At 49.4% G+C, this 20,701-nt stretch overlaps 1 protein-coding gene across 2 annotated transcripts in view; it reads left to right on the forward strand.

Annotated features, from left to right (window-relative positions):
- Positions 1–7,389: 7,389 nt before the first annotated feature.
- The window catches only part of MTSS2 (MTSS I-BAR domain containing 2), a 44,322-nt gene continuing 31,010 nt past the window's right edge, over positions 7,390–20,701 (forward strand). For both annotated transcript variants that reach the window (XM_044269613.1, XM_044269614.1), the window contains exon 1: positions 7,390–7,718. In XM_044269613.1, coding sequence (XP_044125548.1) covers positions 7,650–7,718 — 69 coding nt within the window. In that variant the 5' untranslated portion in view covers positions 7,390–7,649. The remainder of the gene's footprint in view (positions 7,719–20,701) is intronic.

Below are 20,701 nucleotides of genomic sequence, written 5' to 3' on the forward strand. Positions count from 1 at the left end.
ACAGTGATATAGAATCAGAGTTGGATTCTGAGGCGGAGGCTAACGCGGAGTTGAGCGGCCGTTCTGAGGAGGAAATGGATTATGACATCCCTGGCACTGCTGACCCTGTGCCTTCCACCTCTGGGTCTGTGGGTCCTGCCACCACCGCCCCTAGTGCGGCACCTTCCCTGGTGGATCCCTCTGGCAACCCCTTATTTGACCCTGATGCCCTTCACCACCCTAGGTCATCAGTATGGCTGCCAACGGCTCACGTGAGCACCTATCTGGAACACTGGGTGCGCCGTCCTCTAAGCAAAGAGGCGCGCAGTAAGCTTAGGTCCGAATGTCCCAGACCGTTAGTGCCAAGCAAGGTCTGTGAGACGCCTTCGGTGGATCCGAAGATGACCCAGTTCCTGGCCAAAACTGGCTGGAATCCCCGTAAGGGGTTAGATTCGGCACTGAGGAGTTGCCAGGACAAGCTCCTAGACATCTTTGGTCCTCTGGCCAAAATTTTTGAGATGGCCGAATCGGCCAGAATTGACGGCTCTCCAATAGACCCGGAGGAGCTTTCTGGGTGGATACAGAGAGCCATCTGTATCGCGGGCAGCTCTAACTCATCCCCGGCCATTGAACGGCGTAAAGCCATACTTTTTAAGATTGACCCGAAACTGGCTAATCTGGCTCTTACCGAGGCAGGAAAGGACGCTAATGGTCTACTTTTTGGGGACTCCTTTATCAAGGACCTCGGTAGATATGTGGGGGCATTTACGGCGCTAGACAAGGCCCAATCCTCCATGCGTAGGGTGTTCCGGGGTCGGGTCTCCACCAGGGCCGGCAGTGGTAGGGGCCGTCTGTCCGGCCGTTCCGCATTTCAAGCCCGCAGTTCGGGCAGAGGCTCCTATTCACAAGGACGACCCTTCCAGGAGCAGAGAAGCCCTCCTCCTCCGTTTTTCCCGGCCAGAGGCGGCCAATGGCGATCAAGGTCGTTTCGAGGAAACCAGAACCCTCGCAAATCCTTCGGTAAGTCCATCCCCAGTGGGGACTTCTTTGGATCCTTGTGTCGGGGGCAGACTCCGTCATTATTCCCATGTTTGGTCCACGGTTACGTCAGACCCATGGGTGCTGACTACGGTGAGGGGGTTTCACATAGAGCTCACGGAATCTCCAGGGCTCATCCTTCCTCCCCCGCCACTGGGTCTGGCCCAACCACACAGAGAACTCGTGGACATCGAGCTCCGGTCCCTTTTCCAAAAGAGGGCAATAGAGAGGGCTCCCCCTACCTCCGGGGGTGTCCTCAGCAGCATTTTTCTAGTCCAGAAAAAGGGCGGCCAGATGCGTCCAGTGATAAATCTCCGCGCCCTGAACTCTGTGGTGCGATATCGCCATTTCAAAATGGAGGGGATCCACCTCCTTCGGGACTTATCAGTTCCAGGGGACTGGATGGTAAAATTGGACCTCAAGGATGCGTACCTGACGGTCCTGATTGCCGCGGCATCCAGAGATCTTCTGCGTTTCCGTTGGGGGGACGAAGTGTGGCGTTTCACGTGCCTCCCGTTCGGCCTGTCTTCAGCACCTTGGTGCTTTACCAAACTGTTACGTCCGGTCATGGCCTGGCTGCGGTGTCGGGGTGTGCGTCTAATCATCTATCTGGACGACATCCTCGTTATGCATCAATGTCAGTCGACGCTGCTGCAACACCTTCAGTGGACCTCACAACTCTTGTCGGACCTCGGTTTCCTGCTGAACCCCGAGAAGTCGATCCTCACGCCATCTCGTCAGATGGAGTTCCTAGGCTTTACAGTGGACTCGGTTTCGGAGTCCCTCAGCCTCCCGATGGAGAAATTGCGGGCGATCCGCAAGGAGTTGAGACACGCTCTCGCGGCTACCTCCCTGTCGCTGCGCCATCTGGCCCGCATCATTGGTCTGTTGGCATCTTCGATTCAAGCGGTTTTCCCGGCGCCTCTCTACTATCGGGCTCTACAACGTCTGAAGATCGCCCATCTTCGAGCCTGTGCCACCTTTGCGGATCTGGTGGTTATGGATCAGGAGGCTCGGGAGGAGCTCCGTTGGTGGATAGACAACTTGGAGGCGTGGAACGGCAGAGCGATCTTCGGTTTCCAACCGGATTTCGTGGTGGAATCGGACGCGAGTCTCAAGGGCTGGGGTGCCCACTGCCAAGGCATTTCCACGGGTGGTCGATGGTCGGAGGAAGAGAGCCGTCTTCACATCAACGCGTTGGAACTTCTGGCGGGTTCGTTCGCAATCCGGAGTTTCTCCAATGGCATGGCCCATGCGTGTATCCGTTTGCGCATGGACAATGTGTCGGCGGTCCGCTATGTCAATCACTTGGGCGGCACTCAGTCGGCTACTCTGGCTCGCCTCGCGAAGGAATTCTGGTCCTACTGTCTTTCCAGGGACCTCATGGTGCAGGCGGAATACCTCCCGGGTCTTCACACCTACCGAGCGGATTGGAACTCCCGGTACTTCACGGACGGCAGCGACTGGAGGCTCGCTCCGGAGACGTTCTGCTCGATTTCGGCCATCTGGGGCCCTTGCGCCATAGACCTCTTGCGTCGCGGCTCAATACTCACCTTTCCAGGTTCTTCAGCTTCTGGCGTGCCGGATCTCGGGACTCCCGGAGAGGTCGAGGGAGTTTCGGAGGCAACTAGACGCCTCCTGGATAACGCTTGGACTCCCGGCACCCGAAAATCTTACCGGGCAGCTTGGAGATCTTGGGTTAGCTGGTGCGTGGAACGGAACCTTGATCCCGTTTCGGCGCCTGTGACCCATTTATTGCAGTTCCTTACGTCTCTCTTTGAGGCGGGAGAGGCGTATCGGACCATCAATTTGTTCCGGTCGGCGATTTCTTCAACCCACCGGGGTTTTGATGGTGTTCCGGCGGGTCAGCACCCTTTGGTGTCGCGCTTGCTGCGTGGGTCTCGCTTGGCTCGGCCTCCTCGGCCGCGCTTCACTACCACTTGGGACGTTTCTCTGGTCCTCTCTTTCCTCACTGCGTGGCCTGAGAACGCGGCTCTTTCCCTCCGTCAGCTTTCGGCCAAGTTGTTGACCCTCTTTTGCCTTATTTCCTGTAAGCGGGTTTCTGACGTCAGGGCTCTGAACCATGATGCTCGGTCCTTTTCTCCGGAGGGCGTCACCTTTAACATTACGCGGCGCACCAAGACCAATATTCGGTCTGTCTCTTTTCCCTGTTTCCCGTCTTCCCCGGCGCTGTGTCCTGTGGCTTGCTTGCGGGAATATGAGTTGCGCACTCGGGCTCACCGCTCTGTGGACGTTCCACAGTTGTTCCTCTCTATTCGCCATCCTTTTGGCCCTGTGTCTAGCCCCACTTTGGTGCGCTGGATGAAGTGGGTCATGTCCCTTGCTGGGATTGATGTGACGGTCTTTACCGCTCATTCGGCCAGGGGCGCGGCTGCCACTGCCCTGGCGGTTTCGGGGGCTCGTTTGGAGGACATCTTGCGTCTGGCGGATTGGTCTAGGGCCTCCACATTTCGGGAATTTTATTTCCGACCGCCTCCTCATGTGTTCTCCTCCATTATTGGTCAGCTTTGAACTTGCAATATGAGCCTCCGTGTCTTGATGTAAAACTAAATGATTTTCCTATTTCATGACGTAAAGTCATAGTTTTATTAAAGACACGGAGGCGAGTATTGCCCGCCCTGGATATTTCTCCTGCCCGCCCTTTTTTGTGGGGTGTTATTGTTGGACTGTTACATTGTCTTTAGTTGATAGTTATATATTTAATGTATATCATGTTATTATTTATTGTCCTATGTTTTCACCGACCTGGCTGTGTGCTTCTGTTTCCAGGGTCGCTTTTCGTTCATTACCTGATCCGATTCTTACACTGGCTATATTGTTTGCTCTGTTTCAGGCTGAATTCTCCACGGTGTGTGGTCTGTTCCATGGTTCCAGGTTTCCTGAGGTGTTAGCCCGGTTGGCTTAATTCTGCTGTTCGTTGGTCCCGTTGGTTGCAGTTCTCGGGTCCAGTTCCGGTTCCAGTTCCGGTTCCAGTTACAGTTACAGTTGGTGTCGCGGATGTAAAGAAAGAGGAAGTTGAGGAAGAGGACACTGCTTATTATAGGATCTGTCAGGGGAGGGTCCTTTATTGTTATGATTATGTAAATTTCTTCTTTGCTGCTATTGGTGGAAAGTAAAGAAGGAGATAGCAATACTCGCCTCCGTGTCTTTAATAAAACTATGACTTTACGTCATGAAATAGGAAAATCATTTAGTTACATCCTGTATTATACTCCAGAGCTGCACTCACTATTCTGCTGGTGGAGTCACTGTGTACATACATTACTTATCCTGTACTGATCCTGAGTTACATCCTGTATTATACTCCAGAGCTGCACTCACTATTCTGCTGGTGCAGTCACTGTGTACATTACATCACTTATCCTGTACTGATCCTGAGTTACATCCTGTATTATACTCCAGAGCTGCACTCACTATTCTGCTGGTGCAGTCACTGTGTACATACATTACTTATCCTGTACTGATCCTGAGTTACATCCTGTATTATACTCCAGAGCTGCACTCACTATTCTGCTGGTGCAGTCACTGTGTACATACATTACTTATCCTGTACTGATCCTGAGTTACATCCTGTATTATACTCCAGAGCTGCACTCACTATTCTGCTGGTGGAGTCACTGTGTACATACATTACTTATCCTGTACTGATCCTGAGTTACATCCCGTATTATACTCCAGAGCTGCACTCACTATTCTGCTGGTGCAGTCACCGTGTACATACATTACTTATCCTGAGTTACATCCTGTATTATACTCCAGAGCTGCACTCACTATTCTGCTGGTGCAGTCACTGTGTACATACATTACTTATCCTGTACTGATCCTGAGTTACATCCCGTATTATACTCCAGAGCTGCACTCACTATTCTGCTGGTGCAGTCACTGTGTACATACATTACTTATCCTGTACTGATCCTGAGTTACATCCTGTATTATACTCCAGAGCTGCACTCACTATTCTGCTGGTGGAGTCACTGTGTACATACATTACTTATCCTGTACTGATCCTGAGTTACATCCCGTATTATACTCCAGAGCTGCACTCACTATTCTGCTGGTGCAGTCACTGTGTACATACATTACTTATCCTGCACTGATCCTGAGTTACATCCTGTATTATACTCCAGAGCTGCACTCACTATTCTGCTGGTGCAGTCACTGTGTACATACATTACTTATCCTGTACTGATCCTGAGTTACATCCCGTATTATACTCCAGAGCTGCACTCACTATTCTGCTGGTGCAGTACATACATTACTTATCCTGTACTGATCCTGAGTTACATCCTGTATTACACTCCAGAGCTGCACTCACAATTCTGCTGGTGCAGTCACTGTGTATATACATTACTTATCCTGGACTGATCCTGAGCTACATCCTGTGATATACTCCAGAGCTGCACTCACTATTCTGCTTGTGCAGTCACTGTGTACATTACATTACTAATCATGGACTGATCCTCGGTTACAATCTGCATTATACTCCAGAGCTGCACTCACTATTCTGCTGGTGCAGTCGCTGTGTACATACATTACTTATCCTACAATGATCTTGAGTAACATCCTGTATTATACTCCAGAGCTGCACTCACAAATTGGCTGGTGCAGTCACTGTGTACATACAATACTTATCCTGTACTGATCCTGAGTTACATCCTGTATTATACTCCAGAGCTGCAATCACTATTCTGCTGGTGAAGTCATTGTGTACATACATTACTTATCCTGTACTGATCCTGAGTTACATCCTGTATTATACTCCAGAGCTGCACTCACTATTCTGCTGGTGCATTCACTGTGTACATACATTACTTATCCTGCACTGTTCCTAAGTTTCATCCTGTATAATACTCCAGAGCTGCACTCACTATTCTGCTGGTGCAGTACATACATTACTTATCCTGTACTGATCCTGAGTTACATCCTGTATTACACTCCAGAGCTGCACTCACTATTCTGCTGGTGCAGTCACTGTGTACATTACATTACTAATCATGGACTGATCCTCGGTTACAATCTGCATTATACTCCAGAGCTGCACTCACTATTCTGCTGGTGGAGTCACTGTGTACATACATTACTTATCCTGCACTGATCCTGAGTTACATTCTGTATTATACTCCAGAGCTGCACTCACTATTCTGCTTGTGCAGTCACTGTGTACATTACATTACTAATCATGGACTGATCCTCGGTTACAATCTGCATTATACTCCAGAGCTGCACTCACTATTCTGCTGGTGCAGTCGCTGTGTACATACATTACTTATCCTACAATGATCTTGAGTAACATCCTGTATTATACTCCAGAGCTGCACTCACTATTCTGCTGGTGCAGTCACTGTGTACATACATTACTTATCCTGTACTGATCCTGAGTTACATCCTGTATTATACTCCAGAGCTGCACTCACTATTCTGCTGGTGCATTCACTGTGTACATACATTACTTATCCTGTACTGTTCCTAAGTTTCATCCTGTATAATACTCCAGAGCTGTACTCTGTTGCCTTTGTTGAACTTTCTGGACATGCCTTTTTTTCAAAGGTATTAACTATTTCACAATGTAAGCTCTGGAGTATAATGCAGATTGTACCTGAGGATCAGTCCAGGATAAGTAATGTATGTACACAGTGACTGCACCAGCAGAATAGTGAGTGCAGCTCTGGAGTATAATACAGGATGTAACTCAGGATCAGTACAGGATAAGTAATGTATGTACACAGTGACTGCACCAGCAGAATAGTGAGTGCAGCTCTGGAGTATAATACAGGATGTAACTCAGGATCAGTATAGGATAAGTAATGTATGTACACAGTGACTGCACCAGCAGAATAGTGAGTACAGCTCTGGAGTATAATACAGGATGTAACTCAGGATCAGTACAGGATAAGTAATGCATATACACAGTGACTGCACCAGCAGAATAGTGAGTGCAGCTCTGGAGTGTAATACAGGATGCAGTACAGGATCAGTAATGTATGTACACAGTGACTGCACCAGCAGAATACTGAGTGCAGCTCTGGAGTATAATACAGGATGTACCTCAGGATCAGTCCAGGATAAGTAATGTATGTACACAGTGACTGCACCAGCAGAATAGTGAGTGCAGCTCTGGAGTATAATACAGGATGTATCTCAGGATCAGTCCAGGATAAGTAATGTATGTACACAGTGACTGCACCAGCAGAATAGTGAGTGCAGCTCTGGGGTATAATACAGGATCAGTAATGTATGGCTGGGGCTCAGGGCCGGGAGCTGTGATCCCCATGTTACAGACAGCGCCCCCTCCCCTCCCTCCCGGCAGTGACAGCTCCGTCCTCCTCCCCTCCCTCCTCCCCAGTCTGCAGTGCAGGCAGCAGGCAGGCAGATCGCTGCAGAGCTCGGTGCTGCCGCCGTTGTGCCCGGTGCTCGGCTGTGGTCGATGCCTGTCCCCGGAGCCCGCCGCCCTCCCCGGAGGATGAGGATGTTCGGCGGCTGCTGCTCCCCCTGGACATGGGGCATCTGAGTGCGGAGACCGAGTGATCAGCGGAGGATCCTGCGGAGCCGCTTCGTCCCCTCTGCCGGGACTGCACCCCCGCCGCAGGCTCCTGCCCCCCGCACCGGCCAGCATGGAGGCGGTGGACCGAGAGTGCGGGGCGCTGGGGGGGCTCTTCCAGGCCATCATCAATGACATGAAGGTAAGGGGGGCGCCTGTCATCTCCCGGCGGTGGGGGAGGGGCGGGCATCTTTGTGTAAGCGGCTGCAGAGCATCTCACCCCTGCATTACCAGGGATGTCACCCGGCGGGCAGCAGGAGCCCCCGCCTCTGCAATCTGTGATGGAGGTGGTACTCTCATAGATTACTCCCATCATCCAACACCCATGTGGACATTCCTTCATATCCCTAGAAATATCACAACTCTCATCAGATCCGAGACTCCATCCCTAAATATCTGTCACTGAAGGTGATAGTAATGGAGAGAGGGGCTCTGGGGGTCATAGAGATGGAGAGAGGGGCCCAGGGGGGGTCATAGCGATGGAGAGAGGGGCCCGGGGGGGTCATAGTGATGAAGAGAGGGGCTCTGGGGGGTCATAGCGATGGAGAGAGGGGCTCTGGGGGTCATAGTGATGGAGAGAGGGGTCCCGGGGGGGGGGGGGGGGGGTCATAGCGATGGAGAGTTGGGCTCCGGGGGGGAAAGGGGGGTCATAGCGATAGAGAGAGGGGCCCGGGGGGGTCATAGTGATGAAGAGAGGGGCTCTGGGGGGTTATAGTGATGAAGAGAGGGGCTCTGGGGGGTTATAGTGATGAAGAGAGGGGCTCTGGGGGGTTATAGTGATGAAGAGAGGGGCTCTGGGGGGTCATAGTGATGAAGAGAGGGGCTCTGGGGGGTCATAGCGATGGAGAGAGGGGCTCTGGGGGGTCATAGCGATGGAGAGAGGGGCTCTGGGGGTCATAGCGATGGAGAGAGGGGCCCGGGGGGGGGGTCATAGTGATGAAGAGAGGGGCTCTGGGGGGTCATAGCGATGGAGAGAGGGGCTCTGGGGGGTCATAGCGATGGAGAGAGGGGCTCTGGGGGTCATAGCGATGGAGAGAGGGGCCCCGGGGGGGGGGGGGTCATAGCGATGGAGAGTTGGGCTCCGGGGGGGAAAGGGGGGTCATAGCGATAGAGAGAGGGGCCCCGGGGGGGGGTCATAGCGATGGAGAGAGGGGCCCCGGGGGGGGGGTCATAGCGATGGAGAGAGGGGCCCGGGGGGGGGTCATAGCGATGGAGAGAGGGGGGTCATAGCGATGGAGAGAGGGGCCCCGGGGGGGGGTCATAGCGATGGAGAGAGGGGCCCCGGGGGGGGGGTCATAGCGATGGAGAGAGGGGCCCCGGGGGGGGGGGTCATAGCGATGGAGAGAGGGGCCCCGGGGGGGGTCATAGCGATGGAGAGAGGGGCCCCGGGGGGGGTCATAGCGATGGAGAGAGGGGCCCCGGGGGGGGTCATAGCGATGGAGAGAGGGGCCCCGGGGGGGGTCATAGCGATGGAGAGAGGGGCCCCGCGGGGGGGGGGGGTCATAGCGATGGAGAGAGGGGCCCCGGGGGGGGGGGGGTCATAGCGATGGAGAGAGGGGCCCCGGGGGGGGGTCATAGCGATGGAGAGAGGGGCCCCGGGGGGGGGTCATAGCGATGATGGAGAGAGGGGCTCTGGGGGGTCATAGTGATGGAGAGAGGGGCTCTGGGGGGTCATAGTGATGGAGAGAGGGGCTCTGGGGGGTCATAGTGATGGAGAGAGGGGCTCTGGGGGGTCATAGTGATGGAGAGAGGGGCCCCGGAGGAGGTCATAGCGATGGAGAGTTGGGCTCTGAGGGGGAAAGGGGGGTCATAGCGATGGAGAGAGGGGCCCTGGGGGGTCATAGCGATGGAGAGAGGGGCCCCAGGGGTGGGGGTCATAGCGATGGAGAGAAGGGGCCCTCAACATAGCCATGTTGAGAGGAGGCCTAGGGTTAATAGTAATGGAAAGACAGGTCCTGGGAGTCAATGTGATGCAGATTGGGGGCCCGGGGGTCGCAGTGACGGGGTGGACAGTGCAGACCTCATTACTTCAGATGCTTGTGAATACTTGTGTTGGGGGGGGGGGGTCATAAACTATTGCCGGACCTGTGAGTCTTCATTTACCTCGGCTCACTTCAGTGGAGGAGCCCAAGTGCAGGGGCCACAGCTCCAGGACTGTGCAGGGCCCATTATGGGTACCTGGAATAATGACATGATCTGCTGTTATCTACACTTCAGTGCCTCACCATTTTTAAAACCCTCTGCTTGTTGTCAGTGATTATGAGGATCCTGACAGCAGACGCTCAGTATCCATGGTAACAGTACCTCAGTTTCTTGGCCTCTGAAGCAAAGAGGTTCACAGAAGCTTCCTACATGAAAAACTGTCTCCCTAAGCAACCAATCAGAATGCAGCTTTCATTTTACCTCAGCATTTAAAAATCTCCCCACTAACTACAACATTACATTGTGAGGGGCTCATCCACACAGAGGCACAGCAACGGGCACTGCACAGTACCACGTCTCCTGTATACCGGGTGTAATCCTCAGTATCTGCTCTTATTCTGTATATATACACACTGCACAGTACCACTTCTCCTGTCCTGTATACTGGGTGTAATCCTCAGTATCTGCCCTTATTCTGTATACACACTGCACAGTACCACTTCTCCTGTATCCCGGGTGTAATCCTCAGTATCTGCTCTTATTCTGTATATATGGACACTGCACAGTACCACTTCTCCTGTATACCGGGTGTAATCCTCAGTCTCTGCTCTTATTCTGTATATATACACTGCACAGTACCACTTCTCCTGTCCTGTATACTGGGTGTAATCCTCAGTATCTGCTCTTATTCTGTATATATATATATACACTGCACAGTGCCACTTCTCCTGTCCTGTATACCGGGTGTAATCCTCAGTATCTGCTCTTATTCTGTATATATATATACACTGCACAGTGCCACTTCTCCTGTCCTGTATACCGGGTGTAATCCTCAGTATCTGCTCTTACTCTGTATATATATATATACACTGCACAGTACCACTTCTCCTGTCCTGTATACCGGGTGTAATCCTCAGTATCTGCTCTTACTCTGTATATATATACACTGCACAGTACCACTTCTCCTGTCCTGTATACCGGGTGTAATCCTCAGTATCTGCTCTTATTCTGTATATATATACACTGCACAGTACCACTTCTTCTGTATACCGGGTGTAATCCTCAGTATCTGCTCTTACTCTGTATATATATACACTGCACAGTACCACTTCTCCTGTATACCGGGTGTAATCCTCAGTATCTGCTCTTACTCTGTATATATATATATACACTGCACAGTACCACTTCTCCTGTATACCGGGTGTAATCCTCAGTATCTGCTCTTACTCTGTATATATATACACTGCACAGTACCACTTCTCCTGTCCTGTATACTGGGTGTAATCCTCAGTATCTGCTCTTATTCTGTATATATACACTGCACAGTACCACTTCTCCTGTCCTGTATACCGGGTGTAATCCTCAGCATCTGCTCTTATTCTGTATATATATACACTGCACAGTACCACTTCTCCTGTCCTGTATACTGGGTGTAATCCTCAGTATCTGCTCTTATTCTGTATATATACACTGCACAGTACCACTTCTCCTGTATACCGGGTGTAATCCTCAGTATCTGCTCTTACTCTGTATATATATACACTGCACAGTACCACTTCTCCTGTCCTGTATACTGGGTGTAATCCTCAGTATCTGCTCTTATTCTGTATATATATACACTGCACAGTACCACTTCTCCTGTCCTGTATACCGGGTGTAATCCTCAGTATCTGCTCTTACTCTGTATATATATACACTGCACAGTACCACTTCCTTGCTTAGCGTTAGTCGGGCCTTCGCTGAGTTCTGCCGTGTGTGGCAGGAGTTGCATCGTCTCCTCCATTGACGGGATTTCTTCCTGGTGACGGGTGTTGGCGCTCCTTCTTGGCAGACCCGGGGTAGACAACTTCTTGCTCCGTCTGGCAGATTTAAGGGGGGTGCACAGATGCTCAGAATTTAAAACATGATAATAGATTTGGAGCTGTGATTCCTCAGCAAGGAGTCTTTGGATCGTCGTCGCACAGCATCAATCTGTGAGGAGAAGGAGCAAAGATCCTCAGAGACTCGAGACTGAAAATAGAGATGCTGAGAAGGAGGAGTCTTAAAGGGCCAGCACAGTAATCTGTAGCGTCATTGTATCATGAGTTTCAGTTCCCCTCCATTTGCTGGAAGTGCTTGCTAGCAATTCATATCCTAAATTATTTCTCTTCTCACAGCTGAGGGTTTGTTACAGTATATTAATGTACACATTCCTCTGCTAGCAAAACACAGCAGCATCTGCAGAGGACATGGAAAGTGTAGGTTGGTTGCTGGGTAGGAACCCGCAGAACCGTATACCAGGAGCAGCAAACATTGGAGGACACTCAGGACACGGCCCAGAAGGATCGTCCTCTCACTGAGATCTGACATTATATGTAGAGGCGCCACTTATCTCCCTTCTTCTTTCATGTTCTGCAGATATACAGGTTCTTCTAAAAAAAATTAGCATATTGTGATAAAGTTCATTATTTTCTGTAATGTACTGATAAACATTAGACTTTCATATATTTTAGATTCATTACACACAACTGAAGTAGTTCAAGCCTTTTATTGTTTTAATATTGATGATTTTGGCCACAGCTCATGAAAACCCCAAATTCCTATCTAAAAAAATTAGCATATCATGAAAAGGTTCTCTAAACGAGCTATTAACCTAATCATCTGAATCAACTAATTAACTCTAAACACCTGCAAAAGATTCCTGAGGCTTTTAAAAACTCCCAGCCTGGATCATTACTCCAAACCGCAATCATGGGTCAGACTGCCGACCTGACTGCCGTCCAGAAGGCCATCATTGACCCCCTCAAGCAAGAGGGTAAGACACAGAAAGACATGTCTGAAGGAATAGGCTGCTCCCAGAGCGCTGTATCAAGGCCCCTCAGTGGGAAGTCTGTGGGAAGGAAAAAGTGTGGCAGAAAACGCTGCACAACGAGAAGAGGTGACCGGACCCTGAGGAAGATTGTGGAGAAGGACCGATTCCAGACCTTGGGGGACCTGCGGAAGCAGTGGACTGAGTCTGGAGTAGAAACATCCAGAGCCCCCGTGTACAGGCGTGTGCAGGAAATGGGCTACAGGTGCCGCATGCCCCAGAAACAGCGGCAGAAGCGCCTGACCTGGGCTACAGAGAAGCAGCACTGGACTGTTGCATGTCATTCGGAAATCAAGGTGCCAGAGTCTGGAGGAGACTGGGGAGAGGGAAATGCCAAAATGCCTGAAGTCCAGTGTCAAGTCCCCACAGTCAGTGATGGTCTGGGGGCCATGTCAGCTGCTGGTGTTGGTCCACTGTGTTTTATCAAGGGCAGGGTCAATGTGCAACACGCCAGACCTGCAGGGTATAGACGAAGTGAGGTCACAGTTATTGGCAATCGAGGGTACTCACTATATTTGCGGAACCCTGGGCAGGCGCGTGGCAGTGAAGGAGAGGTAGACACAGTTCCTCTGGGGCACGCTCTGTAGATAGGGACCAGGCCTGATGGTAGTTGAGGTGCCCTGGATGTTACAGGTATTTTGTGTGCCTGGGGCAAGGTCCCTGTGGTATTCGTGACGCCAGTGCCTTTGGACGGTGGCACGCCGGTTGGTGGTTGGAATGATGAAGGTACACAAGTATATAGTGAACCAAAACGTAACTTTACTGAACAATCCAACTTTGTACTCAGGTATTATACTACTTGCTATGATTTCTCAAGGTTCTCTGCCCTTCAGGGTCACTTTGCTTACCCTGGGTCGCCTCCTCCTATCAGGTGGATAACTGTAGGATTCTCCCAGGAGGTTGGTTCCTGCAACTGGGGTATCTCTACTGAGCTGATCCTAGCTTCAGGAGCTTCAGGTGGACGAGGTGACTCCTCTAGTCCCCTGGAATGAACTAACACTTCCCTGTCTGGGCCTTACTATATGTAACTAGGGCTCTCCAGCTCCCTCTAACGTCTGGGAGGCTAAACTACACCCTGACAGGCCTGACACCCAGATAATACAGGGAAAAACATGCACATGACATTTAATGCAATGCAACACATTAACCTGTGCAGTGCCAACCTTTACCTAGTGGGACACTGCATACCCCCACGCTATAACGTTGCCCGTCCTCGGCGCAACATGGAGGGTCCGCCCATCTGGAAGCGGCAACCTGAAAGATAGCAGAGAACATACATATGCAATATTCACCACATGTAACAACACAACAGTGGGCAATATGGAACACTGGAAGGAGTGGTGACAAGGGGCGTCGTTCTCTTCTCTCAGGATAATGTGAGGGAACAGGGGCGCTGACCTGGCACAGCGTATCAATAAACCAGGATAGTCCATATAAAATGTAGGTAAACATAAGTCCTTGGAGGCTCAAAGAACAACATGAGTCCGTACCCAGGCTTGCAAAAGTTAAACAGGGGTTTCCCGTGAGGAGCTACCTGGTCCCATAATGTAGTCCACAAACCTCACAGGACGATGCCCCCTGGTAGAACGGGTAGACCTCCTTACTGGCAAGGATTCTTCCTGCCTGGCTTCAGGAATGTCAGAGGAGCCCATTGCCTCTGGAGCTTCTTCAGGAGGCTGAGGGCTAACAGGAACAGGAGCAGGAACCAATAAATTCAACCAAGGCGTGAGGGCCCAGTGGAGCGGCTCTTTATCATGGATTAAGTTCTTCACAGCCTGCATAGGGTCCTTAGGTGGAGCCGGCAACTCTTCCTCAGTAGGCTCCGTTTCCATCTCCTCCGCCGCTGGTTCTCCTTCTATACAGGGCTTGAGGCGGTTCCTGTGAACAACTTGGGGACCTTTTCCTTCCCTGGAGATCTGGTAAATGTGGGCCGCAGCATTAGGTATGGCAGTGATAAGATAGGGAATCCTTTCCCATTTGCTGTCCAACTTGCTGGTCCGGTGGTTGTTTTTCAACCATACCTTGTCTCCCAGAGCCAGGGGTCCCGCATGGGCAGTCTGGTCAAAGTCTTTCTGCTGCCTTTCTCGGACAATCTCCATCCGTTCCTGGACAATCTCCTTAGCATTAAGAAGACGCCTTTGGTGCTCCACTACCCAGTCAGTCTTGGGCAGTGGGTTGATCTCATCCGGCACTTGTACCCCTAGGGAGTGGTCCGCAGGCAATCTCCCTTGTCGGCCGAACATCAAATAGAACGGGGTGTAACCGGTGGAACAGTGGATGGTGTTGTTGTAAGTGTACATAAGCTGCGGCAACAAAGTAGGCCAATCTCCCCTCGTCTCAGGGGGTACTGCTCTCAGCATTTCAATGAGAGTCTTATTCATTTTCTCACAGAGTCCGTTACCTTGCGGATGATAGGCGGTGGTCCGGACCTTCTGGCAGTTGTGTAGCAGGCACATCTCATGGAACAGCTGTGACTCAAATGCGGACCCTTGATCGGTGAGGATTCTTTCTGGGCAACCGTAGGGCAGCAGGAAATGCTTCCAGAACGCCTCCGCTGTGGTCTTTGCTGTCAGGTCTTTCACAGGCACTGCTACGACAAACTTAGTGAAGTGATCAATTATAGTCATGGCATATGTATACCCTGAGCGACTCGGCTCTAACTTTACATGATCAATGGCAACAAGTTCTAAAGGAGCCTTACTTACGATGGGATGGAGAGGCGCCCTCTGGTCATGGCGTTCAGTTCGCCCCACAGCACAGGCAGTGCATTCTCTGCACCATTTCTCGATATCTTCTCTCATCCCGATCCAATAGAATCTTCTGCGAATGGTGGCCTCAGTCTTTTGCACACCAAAGTGTCCGGACTGGTTGTGGTACATATCCAGCACCAGGCTGGCATCCCGACGTGGCAGGAGAATTTGATACACTCTATCATAGGACACTGGATCCAGACTCCATCTGAGCAACAGGCCCTTTTGAAGGAATAGTTGATGGCGATGTCTCCACAGTCTCACTAGCTCTGGGTCTGCACTCTTCCTGCGGATCCTCTCAGGGACTTTTCCACTAGTAAGGAAGTCGAGCAGTTCACCGAGGACTCTACTTTCGGACTGGAGCTTAATCCATCTTTCTTGATCGCCTCTGGACTCAGGACCATCTGATGAGGAAGGATCAGCAGCAGGGGAATCTTCAGTACGTATATTATCCTGCTGGGTAAATTTATTATAGAACGATGGCATCTCCACCTCTTCCCAGGCATCTTTCGGTTCATCTGGGGCTTCTGTAGTGGGGAGTCGTGACAGAGCATCAGCGTTCTCATTGGAGCGGCCTGCCCGGTACTTCACAGTAAAATCATAGTTGGCCAGGCGGGAGGCCCATCTTTGCTCCAGTGCCCCTAATTTGGCTGTATTCAGATGCGCCAGGGGATTATTATCTGTGAAGGCAACAAACGGTGTGGCAGCGAGATAGTCCTTAAACTTTTCAGTCACAGCCCACACTAAGGCAAGGAACTCCAGCTTGAAAGAACTGTAATTCTGGTCGTTCTTCTCAGCTCCCTTCAGGCCTTGCACTTGAGCCAACACGGCCCCCAGGCCTCTTTTACTGGCATCTGTGTAGAGGTGGAATGGCTTCTGATAATCTGGGTAACCCAGAACAGGGGGTTCAGTCAACTTCTTCTTTAGGAGTTGGAAGGCAATCTCCCGCTCTTCATTCCATTCAACAGGAATAGGAGTCTTTGGGCTCTTTTTTGGATGCCCCCTCAAGAGTTCCTGGATGGGATCCGCAATTTGTGCGAAATGCGGGATGAATCGCCTATAGTACCCTGCAAAACTGAGAAAGCTTCTCACCTCTTTCACGGTCGTAGGAGTAGGCCAGTTACGGACAGCAGCAAGTTTGTCAGGGTCAGGCTGTACTCCTTCGGCACTGACAATGTGCCCGAGATATCTGACGGCTGGTTTCAGCAGGTGGCACTTGGATGGCTTGATTTTGAGGCCATATTTAGAAAGAACTTGAAACACCTCACCCAGGTGCTTTAGATGGTCCTCATACGTCTTGGAGTATATAATGACGTCATCCAGGTATAATAGCACCGTCTCGAAATTCCTATGGCCTAAACAACGTTCCATCAGCCTCTGGAACGTTCCTGGAGCATTACACAGTCCAAATGGCATATAATTAAATTCAAACAGGCCCATAGGTGTAGTGAAAGCAGTCTTTTCTCGATCTTCTGGGGCCATGGGTACCTGCCAGTACCCGCTGGTTAAGTCCAAGGTGGAGAAATAGGCTGATGACCCCAGGGCAGTCAAGGACTCCTCAATGCGTGGCAATGGATATGCATCTTTGTGGGTGATTTGATTAATTTTCCTGTAATCCACGCAGAACCTTATGCTGCCATCTTTTTTTCGAACAAGTACTAGGGGCGCAGCCCAGGGACTATGGCTGTCCCGGATTATATTAGAGTCTTTCATCTCTTGTATCATCTCTTGTATCATCTCTTTCACAGACTGATAGGTAGTAGGTGGTATGGGTCTGTGCCTCTCCTTAATAGGAGGGTGAGAGCCAGTGGGTATGGTATGTTTGATCACACTGACCTCTCCATAGTCTGTGGAGTGTTTGCTGAAAGCCTGGTGGTGCTCCTTCACCAGCTTCAGGACCCCCTCTATTTGCTCCTTTGGGGTGGATTCGTTCCCCACATGTAGTTCTTCCCACCAGGATGCCGTAGGGGTGCTGCTGTTCTGCGCGGTCTGGAACGCCTCCGCGGCAGGCAGACGGATCACATCCTGGAAAGACACCTGTAAAAGCTGAGCAACGGGGCAGTGTTTAACCACTTCAGCCCCGCTAGGTGAAACCCCCTTCATGACCAGAGCACTTTTTACACTTCGGCACTACACTCCTTTCACCGTTTATCGCTCGGTCATGCAACTTACCACCCAAATGAATTTTACCTCCTTTTCTTCTCACTAATGGAGCTTTCATTTGGTGGTATTTTATTGCTGCTGTCATTTTTACTTTTTTTGTTATTAATCAAAATGTAACGATTTTTTTGCAAAAAAATGACATTTTTCACTTTCAGCTGTAAAATTTTGCAAAAAAAACGACATCCATATATAAATTTTTCGCCAAATTTATTGTTCTACATGTCTTTGATAAAAAAAAAATGTTTGGGCAAAAAAAAAATGGTTTGGGTAAAAGTTATAGCATTTACAAACTATGGTACAAAAATGTGAATTTCCGCTTTTTGAAACAGCTCTGACTTTCTGAGCACCTGTCATGTTTCCTGAGGATCTACAATGCCCAGACAGTAGAAAACCCCACAAATGACCCCATTTCGGAAAGTAGACACCCTAAGGTATTCGCTGATGGGCATAGTGAGTTCATAGAACTTTTTATTTTTTGTCACAAGTTAGCGGAAAATGATGATGATTTTTATTTTTTTTATTTTTCTTACAAAGTCTCATATTCCACTAACTTGCGACAAAAAATAAAAAATTCTAGGAACTCGCCATGCCCCTCACGGAATACCTTGGGGTGTCTTCTTTCCAAAATGGGGTCACTTGTGGCGTAGTTATACTGCCCTGGCAATTTAGGGGCCCAAATGTGTGAGAAGAACTTTGCAATCAAAATGTGTAAAAAATGACCGGTGAAATCCAAAAGGTGCACTTTGGAATATGTGCCCCTTTGCCCACCTTGGCAGCAAAAAAGTGTGACACATCTGGTATCGCCGTACTCAGGAGAAGTTGGGGAATGTGTTTTGGGGTGTCATTTTACATATACCCATGCTGGGTGAGAAAAATATCTTGGTCAAATGCCAACTTTGTATAAAAAAATTGGAAAAGTTGTCTTTTGCCAAGATATTTCTCTCATCCAGCATGGGTATATGTAAAATGACACCCCAAAACACATTCCCCAACTTCTCCAGAGTACGGCGATACCAGATGTGTCACACTTTTTTGCTGCCAAGGTGGGCAAAGGGGCCCATATTCCAAAGTGCACCTTTCAGATTTTGCAGGCCATTTTTTACACATTTTGATTGCAAGGTACTTCTCACACATTTGGGCCCCTAAATTGCCAGGGCAGTATAACTACGCCACAAGTGACCCCATTTTGGAAAGAAGACACCCCAAGGTATTCCGTGAGGGGCATGGCGAGTTCCTAGAATTTTTTTATTTTTTGTCACAAGTTAGCGGAAAATGATGATTTTTATTTTTTTCTCTTTTTTCCTTACAAAGTCTCATATTTCACTAACTTGCGACAAAAAATAAAAAATTCTAGGAACTCGCCATGCCCCTCACGGAATACCTTGGGGTGTCTTCTTTCCAAAATGGGGTCACTTGTGGCGTAGTTATACTGCCCTGGCAATTTAGGGGCCCAAATGTGTGAGAAGAACTTTGCAATCAAAATCTGTAAAAAATGGCCTGCAAAATCTGAAAGGTGCACTTTGGAATATGTGCCCCTTTGCCCACCTTGGCAGCAAAAAAGTGTGACACATCTGGTATCGCCGTACTCAGGAGAAGTTGGGGAATGTGTTTTGGGGTGTCATTTTACATATACCCATGCTGGATGAGAGAAATATCTTGGCAAAAGACAACTTTTCCCATTTTTTTTATACAAAGTTGGCATTTGACCAAGATATTTTTCTCACCCAGCATGGGTATATGTAAAATGACACCCCAAAACACATTCCCCAACTTCTCCTGAGTACGGCGATACCAGATGTGTGACACTTTTTTGCTGCCAAGGTGGGCAAAGGGGTACATATTCCAAAGTGCACCTTTCGGATTTCACCGGTCATTTTTTACAGATTTTGATTGCAAAGTTCTTCTCACACATTTGGGCCCCTAAATTGCCAGGGCAGTATAACTACACCACAAGTGACCCCATTTTGGAAAGAAGACACCCCAAGGTATTCTGTGAGGGGCATGGCGAGTTCCTAGAATTTTTTTTTTTTTGTCGCAAGTTAGTGGAATATGAGACTTTGTAAGGAAAAAAGAAAAAAAAAGAAAAATCATCATTTTCCGCTAACTTGTGACAAAAAATAAAAAATTCTAGGAACTCGCCATGCCCCTCACAGAATACCTTGGGGTGTCTTCTTTCTAAAATGGGGTCACTTGTGGCGTAGTTATAGTGCCCTGGCAATTTAGGGGCCCAAATGTGTGAGAAGTACCTTGCAATCAAAATCTGTAAAAAATGGCCTGTGAAATCTGAAAGGTGCACTTTGGAATGTGTGCCCCTTTGCCCACCTTGGCTGCAAAAAAAAGTGTCACACATCTGGTATCGCCGTACTCAGGAGAAGTTGGGCAATGTGTTTTGGGGTGTCATTTTACATATACCCATGCTGGGTGATAGAAATATCTTGGCAAAAGACAACTTTTCCTATTTTTTTATACAAAGTTGCCATTTGACCAAGATATTTCTCTCACCCAGCATGGGTATATGTAAAATGACACCCCAAAACACATTGCCCAACTTCTCCTGAGTACGGCGATACCAGATGTGTCACACTTTTTTGCAGCCTAGATGCGCAAAGGGGCCCAAATTCCTTTTAGGAGGGCATTTTTAGACATTTGGATCCCACACTTTCGGGCCCCTAAAAAGCCAGGGCAGTATAAATACCCCACATGTGACCCCACTTTGGAAAGAAGACACCCCAAGGTATTCAATGAGGGGCCTGGCGAGTTCCTAGAAATTTTTTATTTTTTGCATATGTTAGCGGAAATTGATTTTTTTGGTTTTTTTCTCACAAAGTCTCACTTTCCGCTAACTTAGGACAAAAATTTCAATCTTTCATGGACTCAATATGCCCCTCAGCGAATACCTTGGGGTGTCTTCTTTCCGAAATGGGGTCACATGTGGGGTATTTATACTGCCCTGGCTTTTTAGGGGCCCTAAAGCGTGAGAAGAAGTCTGGAATATAAATGTCTAAAAATGTTTACGCATTTGGATTCCGTGAGGGGTATGGCGAGTTCATGGGAGATTTTATTTTTTGACACAAGTTAGTGGAATATGAGACTTAGTAAGAAAAAACAAAAACAAAAACAGACAAAAAATTTCCACTAACTTGTGCCAAAAAAAATGTCTGAATGGAGCCTTACAGGGGGGGGTGATCAATGACAGGGGGGGTGATCAATGACAGGGGGGTG

This window comes from Bufo gargarizans, chromosome 10 (assembly GCF_014858855.1).
Source record: "Bufo gargarizans isolate SCDJY-AF-19 chromosome 10, ASM1485885v1, whole genome shotgun sequence".
Classification (NCBI taxonomy): Eukaryota; Metazoa; Chordata; class Amphibia; order Anura; family Bufonidae; genus Bufo; species Bufo gargarizans.